This window comes from Carassius auratus, chromosome 1 (genome assembly GCF_003368295.1).
Source record: "Carassius auratus strain Wakin chromosome 1, ASM336829v1, whole genome shotgun sequence".
Lineage (NCBI taxonomy): Eukaryota > Metazoa > Chordata > Actinopteri > Cypriniformes > Cyprinidae > Carassius > Carassius auratus.
This window is the reverse complement of record NC_039243.1, coordinates 10605679-10629962: the sequence shown is the minus strand read 5'-3', so window position 1 is coordinate 10629962 and position 24284 is coordinate 10605679. Positions and strand designations below refer to the sequence as shown.

The window sequence follows — 24284 nt, the reverse complement described above, 5'->3', positions numbered from 1 at the left end:
CCATCAATAATGCGGTAAACGTCAAAAATTAACATTTTAATATTACTTAGATTCAATGCCAGTGTTCTCCAGAAACTGATGAATGGTTTGATTTTCCCCCTTCAGCTGAACACTCTTCTGAATGAACCCGGAAGTCCAACTTTACAACCCAAGACCTCCAACTTCACGTAAGATGCAAATTAATTTCACAGACTTGGCTTCATGTGTCCTTGCATTTTACCTTTATTGAAGCTACGTAACGTTACAAATACCAAAAAAAAGTGGGTTAAATTTCCTAAATGAAACCTATTATTTGTCCTGTAGGAGCAGTTCAAACCAGATTAATGGCAGTATGGGATACAGCTTCCAGAATGGAGATGTCATACAACCAGTCAGCTTCCTCTATGAGCTACGTCTACCAACCACTACAACAGTGTTTCCAGTCACAACAACCAGTTTTTTCTGTTACTACTCCAAAACTCATGTAAATTTTGTTTTTTTATTTTAAGAAAATTAAAAAATGCAAAAGTAATGTTTTTATGGCAAATATATTGATGTAAATTAAATAAAAGTGTTTATATTTACAGACCTGGTTCCGCAGTGGTCACAGGCAAGCTGGTGTTCAACTCCTCATCTCCAGTGCCCAGTGAATCTCTGGTCCTCAGTGCTATCAATACTCTCCGTCATTCCAGAGAGTCACAGCTCAATGAATCGGTGAAGATAGTGAATGTCACCTATGAGAGTAAGTGTCATCATTTTCACTCCAAAATTTGAACTGAGACTGAGTCACCAATCATGTTTTACAGGATTTTGTCAAAATTCTAAAATTACCATTTCCATCCAAACAGAAATCTCAGAAACCTCCTATGCTGTGGTCTTTACATTTAACGTGATTAACATCAGCATGCCAGAGGACCCTGTGTCTAGAGCAACACCAGCCAGAAAGTTCAGGATACCATCAATAATGCGGGTAAACGCCAAAATTAACAGATTAATACTACTTGATTCAATGCCAGTCTTCTCCCAGAAACTGATGAATGGTTGATTTTCCCCGTTCAGCTGAACACTCTTCTGAATGAACCTGGCAGTCCAACTTTACAACCCAGACCCTCCCACTTCACGTAAGATGCAAATTAATTTGACAGTCTTGGCTTCATGTGTTCCTTGCATTTTACCTTTTATTGAAGCTACATAACGTTACAAATACCAAAAAAAAAAAGAAAAAAGAAGAAGTGGGTTAAATTCCCTAAATGAAACCTATTATTTGTCTTGTAGGAGCACTTACAAACCAGATTAATGGCAGGATGGGATACAAGCTTCCAGAATGGGATGTCATACAACCAGTCAGCTTCCTCAATGAGCTACGTCTACCAACCACTACAACAGTGTTTCCAGTCACAACAACCAGTGTTTCTGTTACTACTCCAAAACTCATGTAAATTTTTGGTTTTCTATTTTAAGAAAATAAAAAATGCAAAAGTAATGTTTTTTATGGCAAATATATTGATGTAAATTAAATAAAAGTGTTTATATTTACAGATCTGGTTCAGCAGTGGTCACAGGCAAGCTGGTGTTCAACTCCTCATCTCCAGTGCCCAGTGAATCTCTGGTCCTCAGTGCTATCAATACTCTCCGTCATTCCAGAGAGTCACAGCTCAATGAATCGGTGAAGATAGTGAATGTCACCTATGAGAGTAAGTGTCATCATTTTCACTTCCAAAATTTGAACCCAGACTGAGTCACCAATCATGTTTTACAGGCTTTTGTCAAAATTCTAAAAATTACCATTTCCATCCAAACAGAAATCTCAGAAACCTCCTATGCTGTGGTCTTTACATTTAACGTGATTAACATCAGCATGCCAGAGGACCCTGTGTCTAGAGGCAACACCAGCCAGAAAGTACAGGATACCATCAATAATGCGGTAAACGTCAAAAAATTAACATTTTAATACTACTTAATATATTGATGTAAATTAAATAAAAGTGTTTATATTTACAGATCTGGTTCAGCAGTGGTCACAGGCAAGCTGGTGTTCAACTCCTCATCTCCAGTGCCAGTGAATCTCTGGTCCTCAGTGCTATCAATACTCTCCGTCATTCCAGAGAGTCACAGCTCAATGAATCGGTGAAGATAGTGAATGTCACCTATGAGAGTAAGTGTCATCATTTTCACTTCAAAATTTGAAAACGAGACTGAGTCACCAATCATGTTTTACAGGCTTTTGTCAAAATTCTAAAATTACCATTTCCATCCAAACAGAAATCTCAGAAACCTCCTATGCTGTGGTCTTTACATTTAACGTGATTAACATCAGCATGCCAGAGGACCCTGTGTCTAGAGGCAACACCAGCCAGAAAGTACAGGATACCATCAATAATGCGGTAAACGCCAAAAATTAACAGATTAATACTACTTAGATTCAATGCCAGTGTTCTCCAGAAACTGATGAATGGTTTGATTTTCCCCCTTCAGCTGAACACTCTTCTGAATGAACCCGGCAGTCCAACTTTACAACCCAAGACCTCCAACTTCACGTAAGATGCAAATTAATTTCACAGACTTGGCTTCATGTGTCCTTGCATTTTACCTTTATTGAAGCCACGTAACGTTACAAATACCAAAAAAAAAAAAAAACAAAGAAGTGGGTTAAATTCCCTAAATGAAACCTATTATTCGCCTTGTAGGAGCACTTCAAACCAGATTAATGGCAGGATGGGATACAGCTTCCAGAATGGAGATGTCATACAACCAGTCAGCTTCCTCAATGAGCTACGTCTACCAACCACTACAACAGTGTTTCCAGTCACAACAACCAGTGTTTCTGTTACTACTCCAAAACTCATGTAAATTTTGGTTTTCTATTTTAAGAAAATAAAAAAATGCAAAAGTAATGTTTTTATGGCAAATATATTGATGTAAATTAAAAAAAGTGTTTATATATTTACAGATCTGGTTCAGCAGTGGTCACAGGCAAGCTGGTGTTTCAACTCCTCATCTCCAGTGCCCAGTGAATCTCTGGTCCTCAGTGCTATCAATACTCTCCGTCATTCCAGAGAGTCACAGCTCAATGAATCGGTGAAGATAGTGAATGTCACCTATGAGAGTAAGTGTCATCATTTTCACTTCAAAATTTGAACCCAGACTGAGTCACCAATCATGTTTTACAGGCTTTTGTCAAAATTCTAATGGATACAGCTTCCAGAATGGAGATGTTCATACAACCAGTCAGCTTCCTCAATGAGCTACGTCTACCAACCACTACAACAGTGTTTCCAGTCACAACAACCAGTGTTTCTGTTACTACTCCAAAACTCATGTAAATTTTGGTTTTTCTATTTTAAGAAAATAAAAAAATGCAAAAAGTAATGTTTTTATGGCAAATATATTGATGTAAATTAAATAAAAGTGTTTATATTTACAGATCTGGTTCAGCAGTGGTCACAGGCAAGCTGGTGTTCAACTCCTCATCTCCAGTGCCCAGTGAATCTCTGGTCCTCAGTGCTATCAATACTCTCCGTCATTCCAGAGAGTCACAGCTCAATGAATCGGTGAAGATAGTGAATGTCACCTATGAGAGTAAGTGTCATCATTTTCACTTCAAAATTTGAACTGAGACTGAGTCACCAATCATGTTTTACAGGCTTTTGTCAAAATTCTAAAATTACCATTTCCATCCAAACAGAAATCTCAGAAACCTCCTATGCTGTGGTCTTTACATTTAACGTGATTAACATCAGCATGCCAGAGGACCCTGTGTCTAGAGGCAACACCAGCCAGAAAGTTCAGGATACCATCAATAATGCGGTAAACGCAAAAATTAACAGATTAATACTACTTAGATTCAATGCCAGTGTTCTCCAGAAACTGATGAATGGTTTGATTTTCCCCCTTCAGCTGAACACTCTTCTGAATGAACCGGCAGTCCAACTTTACAACCCAAGACCTCCAACTTCACGTAAGATGCAAATTAATTTCACAGTCTTGGCTTCATGTGTCCTTGCATTTTACCTTTATTGAAGCTACGTAACGTTACAAATACCAAAAAAAAGAAGTGGGTTAAATTCCCTAAATGAAACCTATTATTTGTCTTGTAGGAGCACTTCAAACCAGATTAATGGCAGGATGGGATACAGCTTCCAGAATGGAGATGTCATACAACCAGTCAGCTTCCTCAATGAGCTACGTCTACCAACCACTACAACAGTGTTTCCAGTCACAACAACCAGTGTTTCTGTTACTACTCCAAAACTCATGTAAATTTTGGTTTTCTATTTTAAGAAAATAAAAAATGCAAAAAAAAATGCAAAAGTAATGTTTTTATGGCAAATATATTGATGTAAATTAAATAAAAGTGTTTATATTTACAGATCTGGTTCAGCAGTGGTCACAGAGCAAGCTGGTGTTCAACTCCTCATCTCCAGTGCCCAGTGAATCTCTGGTCCTCAGTGCTATCAATACTCTCCGTCATTCCAGAGAGTCCACAGCTCAATGAATCGGTGAAGATAGTGAATGTCACCTATGAGAGTATAGTGTCATCATTTTCACTTCAAAATTGAAACCAGACTGAGTCACCAATCATGTTTTACAGGCTTTTTGTCAAAATTCTAAAATTACCATTTCCATCCAAACAGAAATCTCAGAAACCTCCTATGCTGTGGTCTTTACATTTAACGTGATTAACATCAGCATGCCAGAGGACCCTGTGTCTAGAGGCAACACCAGCCAGAAAGTACAGGATACCATCAATAATGCGGTAAACGTCAAAAATAACATTTTAATATCTACTTAGATCCAATGCCAGTGTTTCCAGAAACTGATGAATGGTTTGATTTTCCCCCCTTCAGCTGAACACTCTTCTGAATGAACCCGGAAGTCCAACTTTACAAGCCAAGACCTCCAACTTCACGTAAGATGCAAATTAATTTCACAGTCTTGGCTTCATGTGTCCTTGCATTTTAACTTTATTGAAGCCACGTAACGTTACAAATACCAAAAAAAAAAACAAAAACAGAGAGAGGGGTTAAATTTCCCTAAATGAAAACCTATTATTTGCCTTGTAGGAGCACTCAAACCAGATTAATGGCAGGATGGGATACAGCTTCCAGAATGGAGATGTCATACAACCAGTCAGCTTCCTCAATGAGCTACGTCTACCAACCACTACAACAGTGTTTCCAGTCACAACAACCAGTGTTTTCTGTTACTACTCCAAAACTCATGTAAATTTGGTTTTCTATTTTAAGAAAATTAAAAATGCAAAAGTAATGTTTTTTTATGGCAAATATATTGATGTAAATTAAATAAAAGTGTTTATATTTACAGATCTGGTTCAGCAGTGGTCACAGGCAAGCTGGTGTTCAACTCCTCATCTCCAGTGCCCAGTGAATCTCTGGTCCTCAGTGCTATCAATACTCTCCGTCATTCCAGAGAGTCACAGCTCAATGAATCGGTGAAGATAGTGAATGTCACCTATGAGAGTAAGTGTCATCATTTTCACTTCAAAATTTGAACCCAGACTGAGTCACCAATCATGTTTTACAGGCTTTTGTCAAAATTCTAAAATTACCATTTCCATCCAACAGAAATCTCAGAAACCTCCTATGCTGTGGTCTTTACATTTAACGTGATTAACATCAGCATGCCAGAGGACCCTGTGTCTAGAGGCAACACCAGCCAGAAAGTACAGGATACCATCAATAATGCGGTAAACGTCAAAAATTAACATTTTAATACTACTTAGATTCAATGCCAGTGTTCTCCAGAAACTGATGAATGGTTTTGATTTTCCCCTTCAGCTGAACACTCTTCTGAATGAACCCGGAAGTCCAACTTTACAAACCAAGACCTCCAACTTCACGTAAGATGCAAATTAATTTCACAGACTTGGCTTCATGTGTCCTTGCATTTTAACTTTATTGAAGCCACATAACGTTACAAATACCAAAAAAAACAAAAACAAGAAGTGGGTTAAATTTCCTAAATGAAACCTATTATTCGCCTTGTAGGAGCACTTCAAACCAGATTAATGGCAGGATGGGATACAGCTTCCAGAATGGAGATGTCATACAACCAGTCAGCTTCCTCAATGAGCTACGTCTACCAACCACTACAACAGTGTTCCAGTCACAACAACCAGTGTTTCTGTTACTACTCCAAAACTCATGTAAATTTTGGTTTTCTATTTTAAGAAAATTAAAAATGCAAAAGTAATGTTTTTATGCAAATATATTGATGTAAATTAAATAAAAGTGTTTATATTTACAGATCTGGTTCAGCAGTGGTCACAGGCAAGCTGGTGTTCAACTCCTCATCTCCAGTGCCCAGTGAATCTCTGGTCCTCAGTGCTATCAAATACTCTCCGTCATTCCAGAGAGTCACAGCTCAATGAATCGGTGAAGATAGTGAATGTCACCTATGAGAGTAAGTGTCATCATTTTCACTTCAAAAATTTGAACCCAGACTGAGTCACCAATCATGTTTTACAGGCTTTTGTCAAAAATTCTAAAATTACCATTTCCATCCAAACAGAAATCTCAGAAACCTCCTATGCTGTGGTCTTTACATTTAACGTGATTAACATCAGCATGCCAGAGGACCCTGTGTCTAGAGGCAACACCAGCCAGAAAGTACAGGATAATCAATAATGCGGTAAACGTCAAAAATTAACATTTTAATACTACTTAGATTCAATGCCAGTGTTCTCCAGAAACTGATGAATGGTTTGATTTTCCCCTTCAGCTGAACACTCTTCTGAATGAACCTGGAGTCCAACTTTACAACCAAGACCTCCAACTTCACGTAAGATGCAAATTAATTTCACAGACTTGGCTTCATGTGTCCTTGCATTTTTACCTTTATTGAAGCCACGTAACGTTACAAATACCAAAAAAAAAAAAAAAAGAAAGAAGTGGGTTAAATTTCCCTAAATGAAACCTATTATTTGTTCTTGTAGGAGCACTTCAAACCAGATTAATGGCAGGATGGGATACAGCTTCCAGAATGGAGATGTCATACAACCAGTCAGCTTCCTCAATGAGCTACGTCTACCAACCACTACAACAGTGTTTCCAGTCACAACAACCAGTGTTTCTGTTACTACTCCAAAACTCATGTAAATTTTGGTTTTCTATTTTAAGAAAATAAAAAATGCAAAAGTAATGTTTTTATGGCAAATATATTGATGTAAATTAAATAAAAGTGTTTATATTTACAGATCTGGTTCAGCAGTGGTCACAAGCAAGCTGGTGTTCAACTCCTCATCTCCAGTGCCCAGTGAATCTCTGGTCCTCAGTGCTATCAATACTCTCCGTCATTCCAGAGAGTCACAGCTCAATGAATCGGTGAAGATAGTGAATGTCACCTATGAGAGTAAGTGTCATCATTTTCACTTCAAAATTTGAACCCAGACTGAGTCACCAATCATGTTTTACAGGCTTTTGTCAAATTCTAAAATTACCATTTCCATCCAAACAGAAATCTCAGAAACCTCCTATGCTGTGGTCTTTACATTTAACGTGATTAACATCAGCATGCCAGAGGACCCTGTGTCTAGAGGCAACACCAGCCAGAAAGTACAGGATACCATCAATAATGCGGTAAACGTCAAAAATTAACATTTTAATACTACTTAGATTCAATGCCAGTGTTCTCCAGAAACTGATGAATGGTTTGATTTTCCCCTTCAGCTGAACACTCTTCTGAATGAACCGGAAGTCCAACTTTACAAGCCAAGACCTCCAACTTCACGTAAGATGCAAATTTTCCAGAGAGTCACAGCTCAATGAATCGGTGAAGATAGTGAATGTCACCTATGAGAGTAAGTGTCATCATTTTCACTTCAAAATTTGAACCCAGACTGAGTCACCAATCATGTTTTACAGGCTTTTGTCAAAAATTCTAAAATTACCATTTCCATCCAAACAGAAATCTCAGAAACCTCCTATGCTGTGGTCTTTACATTTAACGTGATTAACATCAGCATGCCAGAGGACCCTGTGTCTAGAGGCAACACCAGCCAGAAAGTACAGGATACCATCAATAATGCGGTAAACGTCAAAAATTAACATTTTAATACTACTTAGATTCCAATGCCAGTGTTCTCCAGAAACTGATGAATGGTTTGATTTTCCCCTTCAGCTGAACACTCTTCTGAATGAACCGGGAAGTCCAACTTTACAAGCCAAGACCTCCAACTTCACGTAAGATGCAAATTAAATTCACAGACTTGGCTTCATGTGTCCTTGCATTTTAACTTTATTGAAGCCACGTAACGTTACAAATACCAAAAAAAAAACAAAAACAAGAAGAGGGTTAAATTTCCTAAATGAAACCTATTATTCGCCTTGTAGGAGCACTTCAAACCAGATTAATGGCAGGATGGGATACAGCTTCCAGAATGGAGATGTCATACAACCAGTCAGCTTCCTCAATGAGCTACGTCTACCAACCACTACAACAGTGTTTCCAGTCACAACAACCAGTGTTTCTGTTACTACTCCAAAACTCATGTAAATTTTGGTTTTCTATTTTAAGAAAATTAAAAAATGCAAAAGTAATGTTTTATGGCAAATATATTGATGTAAATTAAATAAAAGTGTTTATATTTACAGATCTGGTTCAGCAGTGGTCACAGGCAAGCTGGTGTTCAACTCCTCATCTCCAGTGCCCAGTGAATCTCTGGTCCTCAGTGCTATCAATACTCTCCGTCATTCCAGAGAGTCACAGCTCAATGAATCGGTGAAGATAGTGAATGTCACCTATGAGAGTAAGTGTCATCATTTTCACTTCAAAATTTGAACCCAGACTGAGTCACCAATCATGTTTTACAGGCTTTTGTCAAAATTCTAAAATTACCATTTCCATCCAAACAGAAATCTCAGAAACCTCCTATGCTGTGGTCTTTACATTTAACGTGATTAACATCAGCATGCCAGAGGACCCTGTGTCTAGAGGCAACACCAGCCAGAAAGTTCAGGATACCATCAATAATGCGGTAAACGTCAAAAAATTAACATTTAATACTACTTAGATTCAATGCCAGTGTTCTCCAGAAACTGATGAATGGTTTGATTTTCCCCTTCAGCTGAACACTCTTCTGAATGAACCCGGAAGTCCAACTTTACAACCCAAGACCTCCAACTTCACGTAAGATGCAAATTAATTTCACAGACTTGGCTTCATGTGTCCTTGCATTTTAACTTTATTGAAGCCACGTACAGTTACAAATAAAAAAACAAAAACAAGAAGTGGGTTAAATTTCCTAAATGAAACCTATTATTCGCCTTGTAGGAGCACTTCAAACCAGATTAATGGCAGGATGGGATACAGCTTCCAGAATGGAGATGTCATACAACCAGTCAGCTTCCTCAATGAGCTACGTCTACCAACCACTACAACAGTGTTTCCAGTCACAACAACCAGTGTTTCTGTTACTACTCCAAAACTCATGTAAATTTTGGTTTTCTATTTTAAGAAAATTAAAAAATGCAAAAGTAATGTTTTTATGGCAAATATATTGATGTAAATTAAATAAAAGTGTTTATATTTACAGATCTGGTTCAGCAGTGGTCACTTCAGCTGAACACTCTTCTGAATGAACCTGGCAGTCCAACTTTACAACCCAAGACCTCCAACTTCACGTAAGATGCAAATTAATTTGACAGTCTTGGCTTCATGTGTCCTTGCATTTTACCTTTATTGAAGCTACGTAACGTTACAAATACCAAAAAAAAAAAAAAAAGAAGAAGTGGGTTAAATTCCCTAAATGAACCTATTATTTGTCTTGTAGGAGCACTTCAAACCAGATTAATGGCAGGATGGGATACAGCTTCCAGAATGGAGATGTCATACAACCAGTCAGCTTCCTCAATGAGCTACGTCTACCAACCACTACAACAGTGTTTCCAGTCACAACAACCAGTGTTTCTGTTACTACTCCCAAAACTCATGTAAATTTTGGTTTTCTATTTTTAAGAAAATAAAAAATGCAAAAGTAATGTTTTTATGGCAAATATATTGATGTAAATTAAATAAAAGTGTTTATATTTACAGATCTGGTTCAGCAGTGGTCACAAGCAAGCTGGTGTTCAACTCCTCATCTCCAGTGCCCAGTGAATCTCTGGTCCTCAGTGCTATCAATACTCTCCGTCATTCCAGAGAGTCACAGCTCAATGAATCGGTGAAGATAGTGAATGTCACCTATGAGAGTAAGTGTCATCATTTTCACTTCAAAATTTGAACCCAGACTGAGTCACCAATCATGTTTTACAGGCTTTTGTCAAAATTCTAAAATTACCATTTCCATCCAAACAGAAATCTCAGAAACCTCCTATGCTGTGGTCTTTACATTTAACGTGATTAACATCAGCATGCCAGAGGACCCTGTGTCTAGAGGCAACACCAGCCAGAAAGTACAGGATACCATCAATAATGCGGTAAACGTCAAAAATTAACATTTTAATACTACTTAGATCCAATGCCAGTGTTCTCCAGAAACTGATGAATGGTTTGATTTTCCCCCTTCAGCTGAACACTCTTCTGAATGAACCCGGAAGTCCAACTTTACAAGCCAAGACCTCCAACTTCACGTAAGATGCAAATTAATTTCACAGACTTGGCTTCATGTGTCCTTGCATTTTAACTTTATTGAAGCCACGTAACGTTACAAATACCAAAAAAAAACAAAAACAAGAAGAGGGTTAAATTTCCTAAATGAAACCTATTATTCGCCTTGTAGGAGCACTTCAAACCAGATTAATGGCAGGATGGGATACAGCTTCCAGAATGGAGATGTCATACAACCAGTCAGCTTCCTCAATGAGCTACGTCTACCAACCACTACAACAGTGTTTCCAGTCACAACAACCAGTGTTTCTGTTACTACTCCAAAACTCATGTAAATTTTGGTTTTCTATTTTAAGAAAATTAAAAAATGCAAAAGTAATGTTTTTATGGCAAATATATTGATGTAAATTAAATAAAAGTGTTTATATTTACAGATCTGGTTCAGCAGTGGTCACAGGCAAGCTGGTGTTCAACTCCTCATCTCCAGTGCCCAGTGAATCTCTGGTCCTCAGTGCTATCAATACTCTCCGTCATTCCAGAGAGTCACAGCTCAATGAATCGGTGAAGATAGTGAATGTCACCTATGAGAGTAAGTGTCATCATTTTCACTTCAAAATTTGAACCCAGACTGAGTCACCAATCATGTTTTACAGGCTTTTGTCAAAATTCTAAAATTACCATTTCCATCCAAACAGAAATCTCAGAAACCTCCTATGCTGTGGTCTTTACATTTAACGTGATTAACATCAGCATGCCAGAGGACCCTGTGTCTAGAGGCAACACCAGCCAGAAAGTACAGGATACCATCAATAATGCGGTAAACGTCAAAAATTAACATTTTAATACTACTTAGATTCAATGCCAGTGTTCTCCAGAAACTGATGAATGGTTTGATTTTCCCCCTTCAGCTGAACACTCTTCTGAATGAACCCGGAAGTCCAACTTTACAACCCAAGACCTCCAACTTCACGTAAGATGCAAATTAATTTCACAGACTTGGCTTCATGTGTCCTTGCATTTTAACTTTATTGAAGCCACATAACGTTACAAATACCAAAAAAAACAAAAACAAGAAGTGGGTTAAATTTCCTAAATGAAACCTATTATTCGCCTTGTAGGAGCACTTCAAACCAGATTAATGGCAGGATGGGATACAGCTTCCAGAATGGAGATGTCATACAACCAGTCAGCTTCCTCAATGAGCTACGTCTACCAACCACTACAACAGTGTTTCCAGTCACAACAACCAGTGTTTCTGTTACTACTCCAAAACTCATGTAAATTTTGGTTTTCTATTTTAAGAAAATTAAAAAATGCAAAAGTAATGTTTTTATGGCAAATATATTGATGTAAATTAAATAAAAGTGTTTATATTTACAGATCTGGTTCAGCAGTGGTCACAGGCAAGCTGGTGTTCAACTCCTCATCTCCAGTGCCCAGTGAATCTCTGGTCCTCAGTGCTATCAATACTCTCCGTCATTCCAGAGAGTCACAGCTCAATGAATCGGTGAAGATAGTGAATGTCACCTATGAGAGTAAGTGTCATCATTTTCACTTCAAAATTTGAACCGAGACTGAGTCACCAATCATGTTTTACAGGCTTTTGTCAAAATTCTAAAATTACCATTTCCATCCAAACAGAAATCTCAGAAACCTCCTATGCTGTGGTCTTTACATTTAACGTGATTAACATCAGCATGCCAGAGGACCCTGTGTCTAGAGGCAACACCAGCCAGAAAGTTCAGGATACCATCAATAATGCGGTAAACATCAAAAATTAACAGTTTAATACTACTTAGATTCAATGCCAGTGTTCTCCAGAAACTGATGAATGGTTTGATTTTTCCCCTTCAGCTGAACACTCTTCTGAATGAACCTGGCAGTCCAACTTTACAACCCAAGACCTCCAACTTCACGTAAGATGCAAATTAATTTGACAGTCTTGGCTTCATGTGTCCTTGCATTTTACCTTTATTGAAGCTACGTAACGTTACAAATACCAAAAAAAAAAGAAAAAAGAAGAAGTGGGTTAAATTCCCTAAATGAAACCTATTATTTGTCTTGTAGGAGCACTTCAAACCAGATTAATGGCAGGATGGGATACAGCTTCCAGAATGGAGATGTCATACAACCAGTCAGCTTCCTCAATGAGCTACGTCTACCAACCACTACAACAGTGTTTCCAGTCACAACAACCAGTGTTTCTGTTACTACTCCAAAACTCATGTAAATTTTGGTTTTCTATTTTAAGAAAATAAAAAATGCAAAAGTAATGTTTTTATGGCAAATATATTGATGTAAATTAAATAAAAGTGTTTATATTTACAGATCTGGTTCAGCAGTGGTCACAAGCAAGCTGGTGTTCAACTCCTCATCTCCAGTGCCCAGTGAATCTCTGGTCCTCAGTGCTATCAATACTCTCCGTCATTCCAGAGAGTCACAGCTCAATGAATCGGTGAAGATAGTGAATGTCACCTATGAGAGTAAGTGTCATCATTTTCACTTCAAAATTTGAACCCAGACTGAGTCACCAATCATGTTTTACAGGCTTTTGTCAAAATTCTAAAATTACCATTTCCATCCAAACAGAAATCTCAGAAACCTCCTATGCTGTGGTCTTTACATTTAACGTGATTAACATCAGCATGCCAGAGGACCCTGTGTCTAGAGGCAACACCAGCCAGAAAGTACAGGATACCATCAATAATGCGGTAAACGTCAAAAATTAACATTTTAATACTACTTAGATCCAATGCCAGTGTTCTCCAGAAACTGATGAATGGTTTGATTTTCCCCCTTCAGCTGAACACTCTTCTGAATGAACCCGGAAGTCCAACTTTACAAGCCAAGACCTCCAACTTCACGTAAGATGCAAATTAATTCACAGACTTGGCTTCATGTGTCCTTGCATTTTAACTTTATTGAAGCCACGTAACGTTACAAATACCAAAAAAAAACAAAAACAAGAAGAGGGTTAAATTTCCTAAATGAAACCTATTATTCGCCTTGTAGGAGCACTTCAAACCAGATTAATGGCAGGATGGGATACAGCTTCCAGAATGGAGATGTCATACAACCAGTCAGCTTCCTCAATGAGCTACGTCTACCAACCACTACAACAGTGTTTCCAGTCACAACAACCAGTGTTTCTGTTACTACTCCAAAACTCATGTAAATTTTGGTTTTCTATTTTAAGAAAATTAAAAAATGCAAAAGTAATGTTTTTATGGCAAATATATTGATGTAAATTAAATAAAAGTGTTTATATTTACAGATCTGGTTCAGCAGTGGTCACAGGCAAGCTGGTGTTCAACTCCTCATCTCCAGTGCCCAGTGAATCTCTGGTCCTCAGTGCTATCAATACTCTCCGTCATTCCAGAGAGTCACAGCTCAATGAATCGGTGAAGATAGTGAATGTCACCTATGAGAGTAAGTGTCATCATTTTCACTTCAAAATTTGAACCCAGACTGAGTCACCAATCATGTTTTACAGGCTTTTGTCAAAATTCTAAAATTACCATTTCCATCCAAACAGAAATCTCAGAAACCTCCTATGCTGTGGTCTTTACATTTAACGTGATTAACATCAGCATGCCAGAGGACCCTGTGTCTAGAGGCAACACCAGCCAGAAAGTACAGGATACCATCAATAATGCGGTAAACGTCAAAAATTAACATTTTAATACTACTTAGATTCAATGCCAGTGTTCTCCAGAAACTGATGAATGGTTTGATTTTCCCCTTCAGCTGAACACTCTTCTGAATGAACCCGGAAGTCCAACTTTACAACCCAAGACCTCCAACTTCACGTAAGATGCAAATTAATTTCACAGACTTGGCTTCATGTGTCCTTGCATTTTAACTTTATTGAAGCCACATAACGTTACAAATACCAAAAAAAACAAAAACAAGAAGTGGGTTAAATTTCCTAAATGAAACCTATTATTCGCCTTGTAGGAGCACTTCAAACCAGATTAATGGCAGGATGGGATACAGCTTCCAGAATGGAGATGTCATACAACCAGTCAGCTTCCTCAATGAGCTACGTCTACCAACCACTACAACAGTGTTTCCAGTCACAACAACCAGTGTTTCTGTTACTACTCCAAAACTCATGTAAATTTTGGTTTTCTATTTTAAGAAAATTAAAAAATGCAAAAGTAATGTTTTTATGGCAAATATATTGATGTAAATTAAATAAAAGTGTTTATATTTACAGATCTGGTTCAGCAGTGGTCACAGGCAAGCTGGTGTTCAACTCCTCATCTCCAGTGCCCAGTGAATCTCTGGTCCTCAGTGCTATCAATACTCTCCGTCATTCCAGAGAGTCACAGCTCAATGAATCGGTGAAGATAGTGAATGTCACCTATGAGAGTAAGTGTCATCATTTTCACTTCAAAATTTGAACCGAGACTGAGTCACCAATCATGTTTTACAGGCTTTTGTCAAAATTCTAAAATTACCATTTCCATCCAAACAGAAATCTCAGAAACCTCCTATGCTGTGGTCTTTACATTTAACGTGATTAACATCAGCATGCCAGAGGACCCTGTGTCTAGAGGCAACACCAGCCAGAAAGTTCAGGATACCATCAATAATGCGGTAAACATCAAAAATTAACAGTTTAATACTACTTAGATTCAATGCCAGTGTTCTCCAGAAACTGATGAATGGTTTGATTTTTCCCCTTCAGCTGAACACTCTTCTGAATGAACCTGGCAGTCCAACTTTACAACCCAAGACCTCCAACTTCACGTAAGATGCAAATTAATTTCACAGTCTTGGTTTCATGTGTCCTTGCATTTTACCTTCATTGAAGCCACGTAACGTTACAAATACCAAAAAAAAAAAGTGGGTTAAATTCCCTAAATGAAACCTATTATTTGTCTTGTAGGAGCACTTCAAACCAGATTAATGGCAGGATGGGATACAGCTTCCAGAATGGAGATGTCATACAACCAGTCAGCTTCCTCAATGAGCTTCGTCTACCAACCACTACAACAGTGTTTCCAGTCACAACAACCAGTTTTTCTGTTACTACTCCAAAACTCATGTAAATTTTGTTTTTTTATTTTAAGAAAATTAAAAAATGCAAAAGTAATGTTTTTATGGCAAATATATTGATGTAAATTAAATAAAAGTGTTTATATTTACAGATCTGGTTCCGCAGTGGTCACAGGCAAGCTGGTGTTCAACTCCTCATCTCCAGTGCCCAGTGAATCTCTGGTCCTCAGTGCTATCAATACTCTCCGTCATTCCAGAGAGTCACAGCTCAATGAATCGGTGAAGATAGTGAATGTCACCTATGAGAGTAAGTGTCATCATTTTCACTCCAAAATTTGAACTGAGACTGAGTCACCAATCATGTTTTACAGGCTTTTGTCAAAATTCTAAAATTACCATTTCCATCCAAACAGAAATCTCAGAAACCTCCTATGCTGTGGTCTTTACATTTAACGTGATTAACATCAGCATGCCAGAGGACCCTGTGTCTAGAGGCAACACCAGCCAGAAAGTTCAGGATACCATCAATAATGCGGTAAACGCCAAAAATTAACAGATTAATACTAGTTAGATTCAATGCCAGTGTTCTCCAGAAACTGATGAATGGTTTGATTTTCCCCCTTCAGCTGAACACTCTTCTGAATGAACCTGGCAGTCCAACTTTACAACCCAAAACCTCCAACTTCACGTAAGATGCAAATTAATTTCACAGACTTGGCTTCATGTGTCCTTGCATTTTACCTTTATTGAAGCTACGTAACGTTACAAATACCAAAAAAAAAAAAGTGGGTTAAATTCCCTAAATGAAACCTATTATTTGTCTTGTAGGAGCACTTCAAACCAGATTAATGGCAGGATGGGATACAGCTTCCAGAATGGAGATGTCATACAACCAGTCAGCTTCCTCAATGAGCTACGTCTACCAACCACTACAACAGTGTTTCCAGTCACAACAACCAGTGTTTCTGTTACTACTCCAAAACTCATGTAAATTTTGGTTTTCTATTTTAAGAAAATTAAAAAATGCAAAAGTAATGTTTTTATGGCAAATATATTGATGTAAATTAAATAAAAGTGTTTATATTTACAGATCTGGTTCAGCTGTGGTCACAGGCAAGCTGGTGTTCAACTCCTCATCTCCAGTGCCCAGTGAATCTCTGGTCCTCAGTGCTATCAATACTCTCCGTCATTCCAGAGAGTCACAGCTCAATGAATCGGTGAAGATAGTGAATGTCACCTATGAGAGTAAGTGTCATCATTTTCACTTCAAAATTTGAACCCAGACTGAGTCACCAATCATGTTTTACAGGCTTTTGTCAAAATTCTAAAATTACCATTTCCATCCAAACAGAAATCTCAGAAACCTCCTATGCTGTGGTCTTTACATTTAACGTGATTAACATCAGCATGCCAGAGGACCCTGTGTCTAGAGGCAACACCAGCCAGAAAGTTCAGGATACCATCAATAATGCGGTAAACATCAAAAATTAACAGTTTAATACTACTTAGATTCAATGCCAGTGTTCTCCAGAAACTGATGAATGGTTTGATTTTTCCCCTTCAGCTGAACACTCTTCTGAATGAACCTGGCAGTCCAACTTTACAACCCAAGACCTCCAACTTCACGTAAGATGCAAATTAATTTGACAGTCTTGGCTTCATGTGTCCTTGCATTTTACCTTTATTGAAGCTACGTAACGTTACAAATACCAAAAAAAAAAGAAAAAAGAAGAAGTGGGTTAAATTCCCTAAATGAAACCTATTATTTGTCTTGTAGGAGCACTTCAAACCAGATTAATGGCAGGATGGGATACAGCTTCCAGAATGGAGATGTCATACAACCAGTCAGCTTCCTCAATGAGCTACGTCTACCAACCACTACAACAGTGTTTCCAGTCACAACAACCAGTGTTTCTGTTACTACTCCAAAACTCATGTAAATTTTGGTTTTCTATTTTAAGAAAATAAAAAATGCAAAAGTAATGTTTTTATGGCAAATATATTGATGTAAATTAAATAAAAGTGTTTATATTTACAGATCTGGTTCAGCAGTGGTCACAAGCAAGCTGGTGTTCAACTCCTCATCTCCAGTGCCCAGTGAATCTCTGGTCCTCAGTGCTATCAATACTCTCCGTCATTCCAGAGAGTCACAGCTCAATGAATCGGTGAAGATAGTGAATGTCACCTATGAGAGTAAGTGTCATCATTTTCACTTCAAAATTTGAACCCAGACTGAGTCACCAATCATGTTTTACAGGCTTTTGTCAAAATTCTAAAATTACCATTTCCATCCAAACAGAAATCTCAGAAACCTCCTATGCTGTGGTCTTTACATTTAACGTGATTAACATCAGCATGCCAGAGGACCCTGTGTCTAGAGGCAACACCAGCCAGAAAGTACAGGATACCATCAATAATGCGGTAAACGTCAAAAATTAACATTTTAATACTACTTAGATCCAATGCCAGTGTTCTCCAGAAACTGATGAATGGTTTGATTTTCCCCCTTCAGCTGAACACTCTTCTGAATGAACCCGGAAGTCCAACTTTACAAGCCAAGACCTCCAACTTCACGTAAGATGCAAATTAATTTCACAGACTTGGCTTCATGTGTCCTTGCATTTTAACTTTATTGAAGCCACGTAACGTTACAAATACCAAAAAAAACAAAAACAAGAAGAGGGTTAAATTTCCTAAATGAAACCTATTATTCGCCTTGTAGGAGCACTTCAAACCAGATTAATGGCAGGATGGGATACAGCTTCCAGAATGGAGATGTCATACAACCAGTCAGCTTCCTCAATGAGCTACGTCTACCAACCACTACAACAGTGTTTCCAGTCACAACAACCAGTGTTTCTGTTACTACTCCAAAACTCATGTAAATTTTGGTTTTCTATTTTAAGAAAATTAAAAAATGCAAAAGTAATGTTTTTATGGCAAATATATTGATGTAAATTAAATAAAAGTGTTTATATTTACAGATCTGGTTCAGCAGTGGTCACAGGCAAGCTGGTGTTCAACTCCTCATCTCCAGTGCCCAGTGAATCTCTGGTCCTCAGTGCTATCAATACTCTCCGTCATTCCAGAGAGTCACAGCTCAATGAATCGGTGAAGATAGTGAATGTCACCTATGAGAGTAAGTGTCATCATTTTCACTTCAAAATTTGAACCCAGACTGAGTCACCAATCATGTTTTACAGGCTTTTGTCAAAATTCTAAAATTACCATTTCCATCCAAACAGAAATCTCAGAAACCTCCTATGCTGTGGTCTTTACATTTAACGTGATTAACATCAGCATGCCAGAGGACCCTGTGTCTAGAGGCAACACCAGCCAGAAAGTACAGGATACCATCAATAATGCGGTAAACGTCAAAAATTAACATTTTAATACTACTTAGATTCAATGCCAGTGTTCTCCAGAAACTGATGAATGGTTTGATTTTCCCCCTTCAGCTGAACACTCTTCTGAATGAACCCGGAAGTCCAACTTTACAACCCAAGACCTCCAACTTCACGTAAGATGCAAATTAATTTCACAGACTTGGCTTCATGTGTCCTTGCATTTTAACTTTATTGAAGCCACATAACGTTACAAATACCAAAAAAAACAAAAACAAGAAGTGGGTTAAATTTCCTAAATGAAACCTATTATTCGCCTTGTAGGAGCACTTCAATCCAGATTAATGGCAGGATGGGATACAGCTTCCAGAATGGAGATGTCATACAACCAGTCAGCTTCCTCAATGAGCTACGTCTACCAACCACTACAACAGTGTTTCCAGTCACAACAACCAGTGTTTCTGTTACTACTCCAAAACTCATGTAAATTTTGTTTTTTTATTTTAAGAAAATTAAAAAATGCAAAAGTAATGTTTTTATGGCAAATATATTGATGTAAATTAAATAAAAGTGTTTATATTTACAGATCTGGTTCCGCAATGGTCACAGGCAAGCTGGTGTTCAACTCCTCATCTCCAGTGCCCAGTGAATCTCTGGTCCTCAGTGCTATCAATACTCTCCGTCATTCCAGAGAGTCACAGCTCAATGAATCGGTGAAGATAGTGAATGTCACCTATGAGAGTAAGTGTCATCATTTTCACTCCAAAATTTGAACTGAGACTGAGTCACCAATCATGTTTTACAGGCTTTTGTCAAAATTCTAAAATTACCATTTCCATCCAAACAGAAATCTCAGAAACCTCCTATGCTGTGGTCTTTACATTTAACGTGATTAACATCAGCATGCCAGAGGACCCTGTGTCTAGAGGCAACACCAGCCAGAAAGTTCAGGATACCATCAATAATGCGGTAAACGCCAAAAATTAACAGATTAATACTACTTAGATTCAATGCCAGTGTTCTCCAGAAACTGATGAATGGTTTGATTTTCCCCCTTCAGCTGAACACTCTTCTGAATGAACCTGGCAGTCCAACTTTACAACCCAAAACCTCCAACTTCACGTAAGATGCAAATTAATTTCACAGACTTGGCTTCATGTGTCCTTGCATTTTACCTTTATTGAAGCCACGTAACGTTACAAATACCAAAAAAACAAAAACAAGAAGTGGGTTAAATTCCCTAAATGAAACCTATTATTCGCCTTGTAGGAGCACTTCAAACCAGATTAATGGCAGTATGGGATACAGCTTCCAGAATGGAGATGTCATACAACCAGTCAGCTTCCTCAATGAGCTACGTCTACCAGCCACTACAACAGTGTTTCCAGTCACAACAACCAGTGTTTCTGTTACTACTCCAAAACTCATGTAAATTTTGGTTTTCTATTTTAAGAAAATAAAAAAATGCAAAAGTAATGTTTTTATGGCAAATATATTGATGTAAATTAAATAAAAGTGTTTATATTTACAGATCTGGTTCAGCAGTGGTCACAAGCAAGCTGGTGTTCAACTCCTCATCTCCAGTGCCCAGTGAATCTCTGGTCCTCAGTGCTATCAATACTCTCCGTCATTCCAGAGAGTCACAGCTCAATGAATCGGTGAAGATAGTGAATGTCACCTATGAGAGTAAGTGTCATCATTTTCACTTCAAAATTTGAACTGAGACTGAGTCACCAATCATGTTTTACAGGCTTTTGTCAAAATTCTAAAATTACCATTTCCATCCAAACAGAAATCTCAGAAACCTCCTATGCTGTGGTCTTTACATTTAACGTGATTAACATCAGCATGCCAGAGGACCCTGTGTCTAGAGGCAACACCAGCCAGAAAGTTCAGGATACCATCAATAATGCGGTAAACGCCAAAAATTAACAGATTAATACTACTTAGATTCAATGCCAGTGTTCTCCAGAAACTGATGAATGGTTTGATTTTCCCCCTTCAGCTGAACACTCTTCTAAATGAACCTGGCAGTCCAACTTTACAACCCAAGACCTCCAACTTCACGTAAGATGCAAATTAATTTCACAGTCTTGGCTTCATGTGTCCTTGCATTTTACCTTTATTGAAGCCACGTAACGTTACAAATACCAAAAAAAAAGTGGGTTAAATTCCCTAAAAGAAACCTATTATTTGTCCTGTAGGAGCACTTCAAACCAGATTAATGGCAGGATGGGATACAGCTTCCAGAATGGAGATGTCATACAACCAGTCAGCTTCCTCAATGAGCTACTTCTACCAACCACTACAACAGTGTTTCCAGTCACAACAACCAGTGTTTCTGTTACTACTCCAAAACTCATGTAAATTTTGGTTTTCTATTTTAAGAAAATTAAAAAATGCAAAAGTAATGTTTTTATGGCAAATATATTGATGTAAATTAAATAAAAGTGTTTATATTTACAGATCTGGTTCAGCAGTGGTTACAAGCAAGCTGGTGTTCAACTCCTCATCTCCAGTGCCCAGTGAATCTCTGGTCCTCAGTGCTATCAATACTCTCCGTCATTCCAGAGAGTCACAGCTCAATGAATCGGTGAAGATAGTGAATGTCACCTATGAGAGTAAGTGTCATCATTTTCACTTCAAAATTTGAACTGAGACTGAGTCACCAATCATGTTTTACAGGCTTGTGTCAAAATTCTAAAATTACCATTTCCATCCAAACAGAAATCTCAGAAACCTCCTATGCTGTGGTCTTTACATTTAACGTGATTAACATCAGCATGCCAGAGGACCCTGTGTCTAGAGGCAACACCAGCCAGAAAGTTCAGGATACCATCAATAATGCGGTAAACGTCAAAAATTAACTGATTAATACTACTTAGATTCAATGCCAGTGTTCTCCAGAAACTGAAGAATGGTTTGATTTTTCCCCTTCAGCTGAACACGCTTCTGAATGAACCTGGCAGTCCAACTTTACAACCCAAGACCTCCAACTTCACGTAAGATGCAAATTAATTTGACAGTCTTGGCTTCATGTGTCCTTGCATTTTACCTTTATTGAAGCTACGTAACGTTACAAATACCAAAAAAAAAAGAAAAAAGAAGAAGTGGGTTAAATTCCCTAAATGAAACCTATTATTTGTCTTGTAGAAGCACTTCAAACCAGATTAATGGCAGGATGGGATACAGCTTCCAGAATGGAGATGTCATACAACCAGTCAGCTTCCTCAATGAGCTACGTCAACCAACCACTACAACAGTGTTTCCAGTCACAACAACCAGTGTTTCTGTTACTACTCCAAAACTCATGTAAATTTTGGTTTTCTATTTTAAGAAAATTAAAAAATGCAAAAGTAATGTTTTTATGGCAAATATATTGATGTAAATTAAATAAAAGTGTTTATATTTACAGATCTGGTTCAGCAGTGGTCACAGGCAAGCTTGTGTTCAACTCCTCAACTCCAGTGCCCAGTGAATCTCTGGTCCTCAGTGCTATCAATACTCTCCGTCATTCCAGAGAGTCACAGCTCAATGAATCGGTGAAGATAGTGAATGTCACCTATGAGAGTAAGTGTCATCATTTTCACTTCAAAATTTGAACCCAGACTGAGTCACCAATCATGTTTTACAGGCTTTTGTCAAAATTCTAAAATTACCATTTCCATCCAAACAGAAATCTCAGAAACCTCCTATGCTGTGGTCTTTACATTTAACGTGATTAACATCAGCATGCCAGAGGACCCTGTGTCTAGAGGCAACACCAGCCAGAAAGTACAGGATACCATCAATAATGCGGTAAACGTCAAAAATTAACATTTTAATACTACTTAGATCCAATGCCAGTGTTCTCCAGAAACTGATGAATGGTTTGATTTTCCCCCTTCAGCTGAACACTCTTCTGAATGAACCCGGAAGTCCAACTTTACAAGCCAAGACCTCCAACTTCACGTAAGATGCAAATTAATTTCACAGACTTGGCTTCATGTGTCCTTGCATTTTAACTTTATTGAAGCCACGTAACGTTACAAATACCAAAAACAAGAAGTGGGTTAAATTTCCTAAATGAAACCTATTATTCGCCTTGTAGGAGCACTTCAAACCAGATTAATGGCAGGATGGGATACAGCTTCCAGAATGGAGATGTCATACAACCAGTCAGCTTCCTCAATGAGCTACATCTACCAACCACTACAACAGTGTTTCCAGTCACAACAACCAGTGTTTCTGTTACTACTCCAAAACTCATGTAAATTTTGGTTTTCTATTTTAAGAAAATTAAAAAATGCAAAAGTAATGTTTTTATGGCAAATATATTGATGTAAATTAAATAAAAGTGTTTATATTTACAGATCTGGTTCAGCAGTGGTCACAAGCAAGCTGGTGTTCAACTCCTCATCTCCAGTGCCCAGTGAATCTCTGGTCCTCAGTGCTATCAATACTCTCCGTCATTCCAGAGAGTCACAGCTCAATGAATCGGTGAAGATAGTGAATGTCACCTATGAGAGTAAGTGTCATCATTTTCACTTCAAAATTTGAACTGAGACTGAGTCACCAATCATGTTTTACAGGCTTTTGTCAAAATTCTAAAATTACCATTTCCATCCAAACAGAAATCTCAGAAACCTCCTATGCTGTGGTCTTTACATTTAACGTGATTAACATCAGCATGCCAGAGGACCCTGTGTCTAGAGGCAACACCAGCCAGAAAGTTCAGGATACCATCAATAATGCGGTAAACGTCAAAAATTAACTGATTAATACTACTTAGATTCAATGCCAGTGTTCTCCAGAAACTGATGAATGGTTTGATTTTTCCCCTTCAGCTGAACACTCTTCTGAATGAACCTGGCAGTCCAACTTTACAACCCAAGACCTCCAACTTCACGTAAGATGCAAATTAATTTGACAGTCTTGGCTTCATGTGTCCTTGCATTTTACCTTTATTGAAGCTACGTAACGTTACAAATACCAAAAAAAAAGAAAAAAGAAGAAGTGGGTTAAATTCCCTAAATGAAACCTATTATTTGTCTTGTAGAAGCACTTCAAACCAGATTAATGGCAGGATGGGATACAGCTTCCAGAATGGAGATGTCATACAACCAGTCAGCTTCCTCAATGAGCTACGTCAACCAACCACTACAACAGTGTTTCCAGTCACAACAACCAGTGTTTCTGTTACTACTCCAAAACTCATGTAAATTTTGGTTTTCTATTTTAAGAAAATTAAAAAATGCAAAAGTAATGTTTTTATGGCAAATATATTGATGTAAATTAAATAAAAGTGTTTATATTTACAGATCTGGTTCAGCAGTGGTCACAGGCAAGCTTGTGTTCAACTCCTCAACTCCAGTGCCCAGTGAATCTCTGGTCCTCAGTGCTATCAATACT

At 37.9% G+C, this 24284-nt stretch overlaps 3 protein-coding genes and 9 long non-coding RNA genes across 12 annotated transcripts; all 12 read left to right on the top strand.

Moving 5' to 3' along the window:
- The first annotated feature begins 2105 nt into the window (after nucleotides 1–2105).
- LOC113110162 (uncharacterized) lies at nucleotides 2106–2481 on the top strand. Its single transcript, XR_003293088.1, has 3 exons — nucleotides 2106–2134; nucleotides 2242–2363; nucleotides 2455–2481. It is a non-coding gene; the product is annotated as an uncharacterized LOC113110162 (long non-coding RNA).
- Nucleotides 2480–2965, top strand: LOC113110066 (uncharacterized). The gene is made up of 3 exons (XR_003293052.1): nucleotides 2480–2516; nucleotides 2667–2825; nucleotides 2930–2965. It is a non-coding gene; the product is annotated as an uncharacterized LOC113110066 (long non-coding RNA).
- Nucleotides 2966–3040: 75 nt separating this feature from the next.
- Nucleotides 3041–3899, top strand: LOC113110187 (uncharacterized). Its single transcript, XR_003293097.1, has 3 exons — nucleotides 3041–3085; nucleotides 3665–3786; nucleotides 3877–3899. It is a non-coding gene; the product is annotated as an uncharacterized LOC113110187 (long non-coding RNA).
- A 1-nt stretch (nucleotide 3900) lies between these two features.
- LOC113110080 (uncharacterized) lies at nucleotides 3901–4372 on the top strand. Its single transcript, XR_003293055.1, has 3 exons — nucleotides 3901–3937; nucleotides 4077–4235; nucleotides 4350–4372. It is a non-coding gene; the product is annotated as an uncharacterized LOC113110080 (long non-coding RNA).
- Nucleotides 4373–4477: 105 nt separating this feature from the next.
- Nucleotides 4478–4889, top strand: LOC113110062 (uncharacterized). Its single transcript, XR_003293050.1, has 3 exons — nucleotides 4478–4506; nucleotides 4614–4735; nucleotides 4827–4889. It is a non-coding gene; the product is annotated as an uncharacterized LOC113110062 (long non-coding RNA).
- Nucleotides 4890–6761: 1872 nt separating this feature from the next.
- Nucleotides 6762–7245, top strand: LOC113110144 (uncharacterized). Its single transcript, XR_003293082.1, has 3 exons — nucleotides 6762–6780; nucleotides 6935–7093; nucleotides 7196–7245. It is a non-coding gene; the product is annotated as an uncharacterized LOC113110144 (long non-coding RNA).
- A 76-nt stretch (nucleotides 7246–7321) lies between these two features.
- LOC113110170 (uncharacterized) lies at nucleotides 7322–7690 on the top strand. The gene is made up of 3 exons (XR_003293090.1): nucleotides 7322–7350; nucleotides 7456–7577; nucleotides 7668–7690. It is a non-coding gene; the product is annotated as an uncharacterized LOC113110170 (long non-coding RNA).
- LOC113110119 (uncharacterized) lies at nucleotides 7689–8640 on the top strand. The gene is made up of 3 exons (XR_003293075.1): nucleotides 7689–7728; nucleotides 8331–8489; nucleotides 8592–8640. It is a non-coding gene; the product is annotated as an uncharacterized LOC113110119 (long non-coding RNA).
- Nucleotides 7770–8141, top strand: LOC113110167 (uncharacterized). Its single transcript, XR_003293089.1, has 3 exons — nucleotides 7770–7798; nucleotides 7906–8027; nucleotides 8119–8141. It is a non-coding gene; the product is annotated as an uncharacterized LOC113110167 (long non-coding RNA).
- A 5311-nt stretch (nucleotides 8641–13951) lies between the features above and the next one.
- On the top strand, nucleotides 13952–15747 carry LOC113109000 (myb-like protein U; the record flags this gene model as incomplete). Its single annotated transcript, XM_026272463.1, has 9 exons — nucleotides 13952–13974; nucleotides 14081–14202; nucleotides 14293–14354; nucleotides 14503–14661; nucleotides 14765–14919; nucleotides 15026–15147; nucleotides 15239–15300; nucleotides 15440–15598; nucleotides 15702–15747. Coding segments are annotated over exons 2-9 (831 nt in total), but the record flags the coding sequence as incomplete, so codon positions are not given.
- A 70-nt stretch (nucleotides 15748–15817) lies between these two features.
- On the top strand, nucleotides 15818–18576 carry LOC113109730 (mucin-5AC-like; the record flags this gene model as incomplete). The annotated part of the gene is made up of 13 exons (XM_026273478.1): nucleotides 15818–15856; nucleotides 15963–16084; nucleotides 16176–16237; nucleotides 16378–16536; nucleotides 16640–16794; nucleotides 16901–17022; nucleotides 17114–17175; nucleotides 17327–17485; nucleotides 17588–17742; nucleotides 17849–17970; nucleotides 18062–18123; nucleotides 18272–18430; nucleotides 18534–18576. Coding segments are annotated over exons 2-13 (1326 nt in total), but the record flags the coding sequence as incomplete, so codon positions are not given.
- Nucleotides 18577–19595: 1019 nt separating this feature from the next.
- On the top strand, nucleotides 19596–23279 carry LOC113109740 (mucin-5AC-like; the record flags this gene model as incomplete). The annotated part of the gene is made up of 13 exons (XM_026273486.1): nucleotides 19596–19634; nucleotides 19741–19862; nucleotides 19954–20015; nucleotides 20163–20321; nucleotides 20425–20579; nucleotides 20686–20807; nucleotides 20899–20960; nucleotides 21098–21256; nucleotides 22309–22463; nucleotides 22570–22691; nucleotides 22783–22844; nucleotides 22984–23142; nucleotides 23246–23279. Coding segments are annotated over exons 2-13 (1317 nt in total), but the record flags the coding sequence as incomplete, so codon positions are not given.
- Between the last annotated feature and the right edge of the window lie 1005 nt (nucleotides 23280–24284).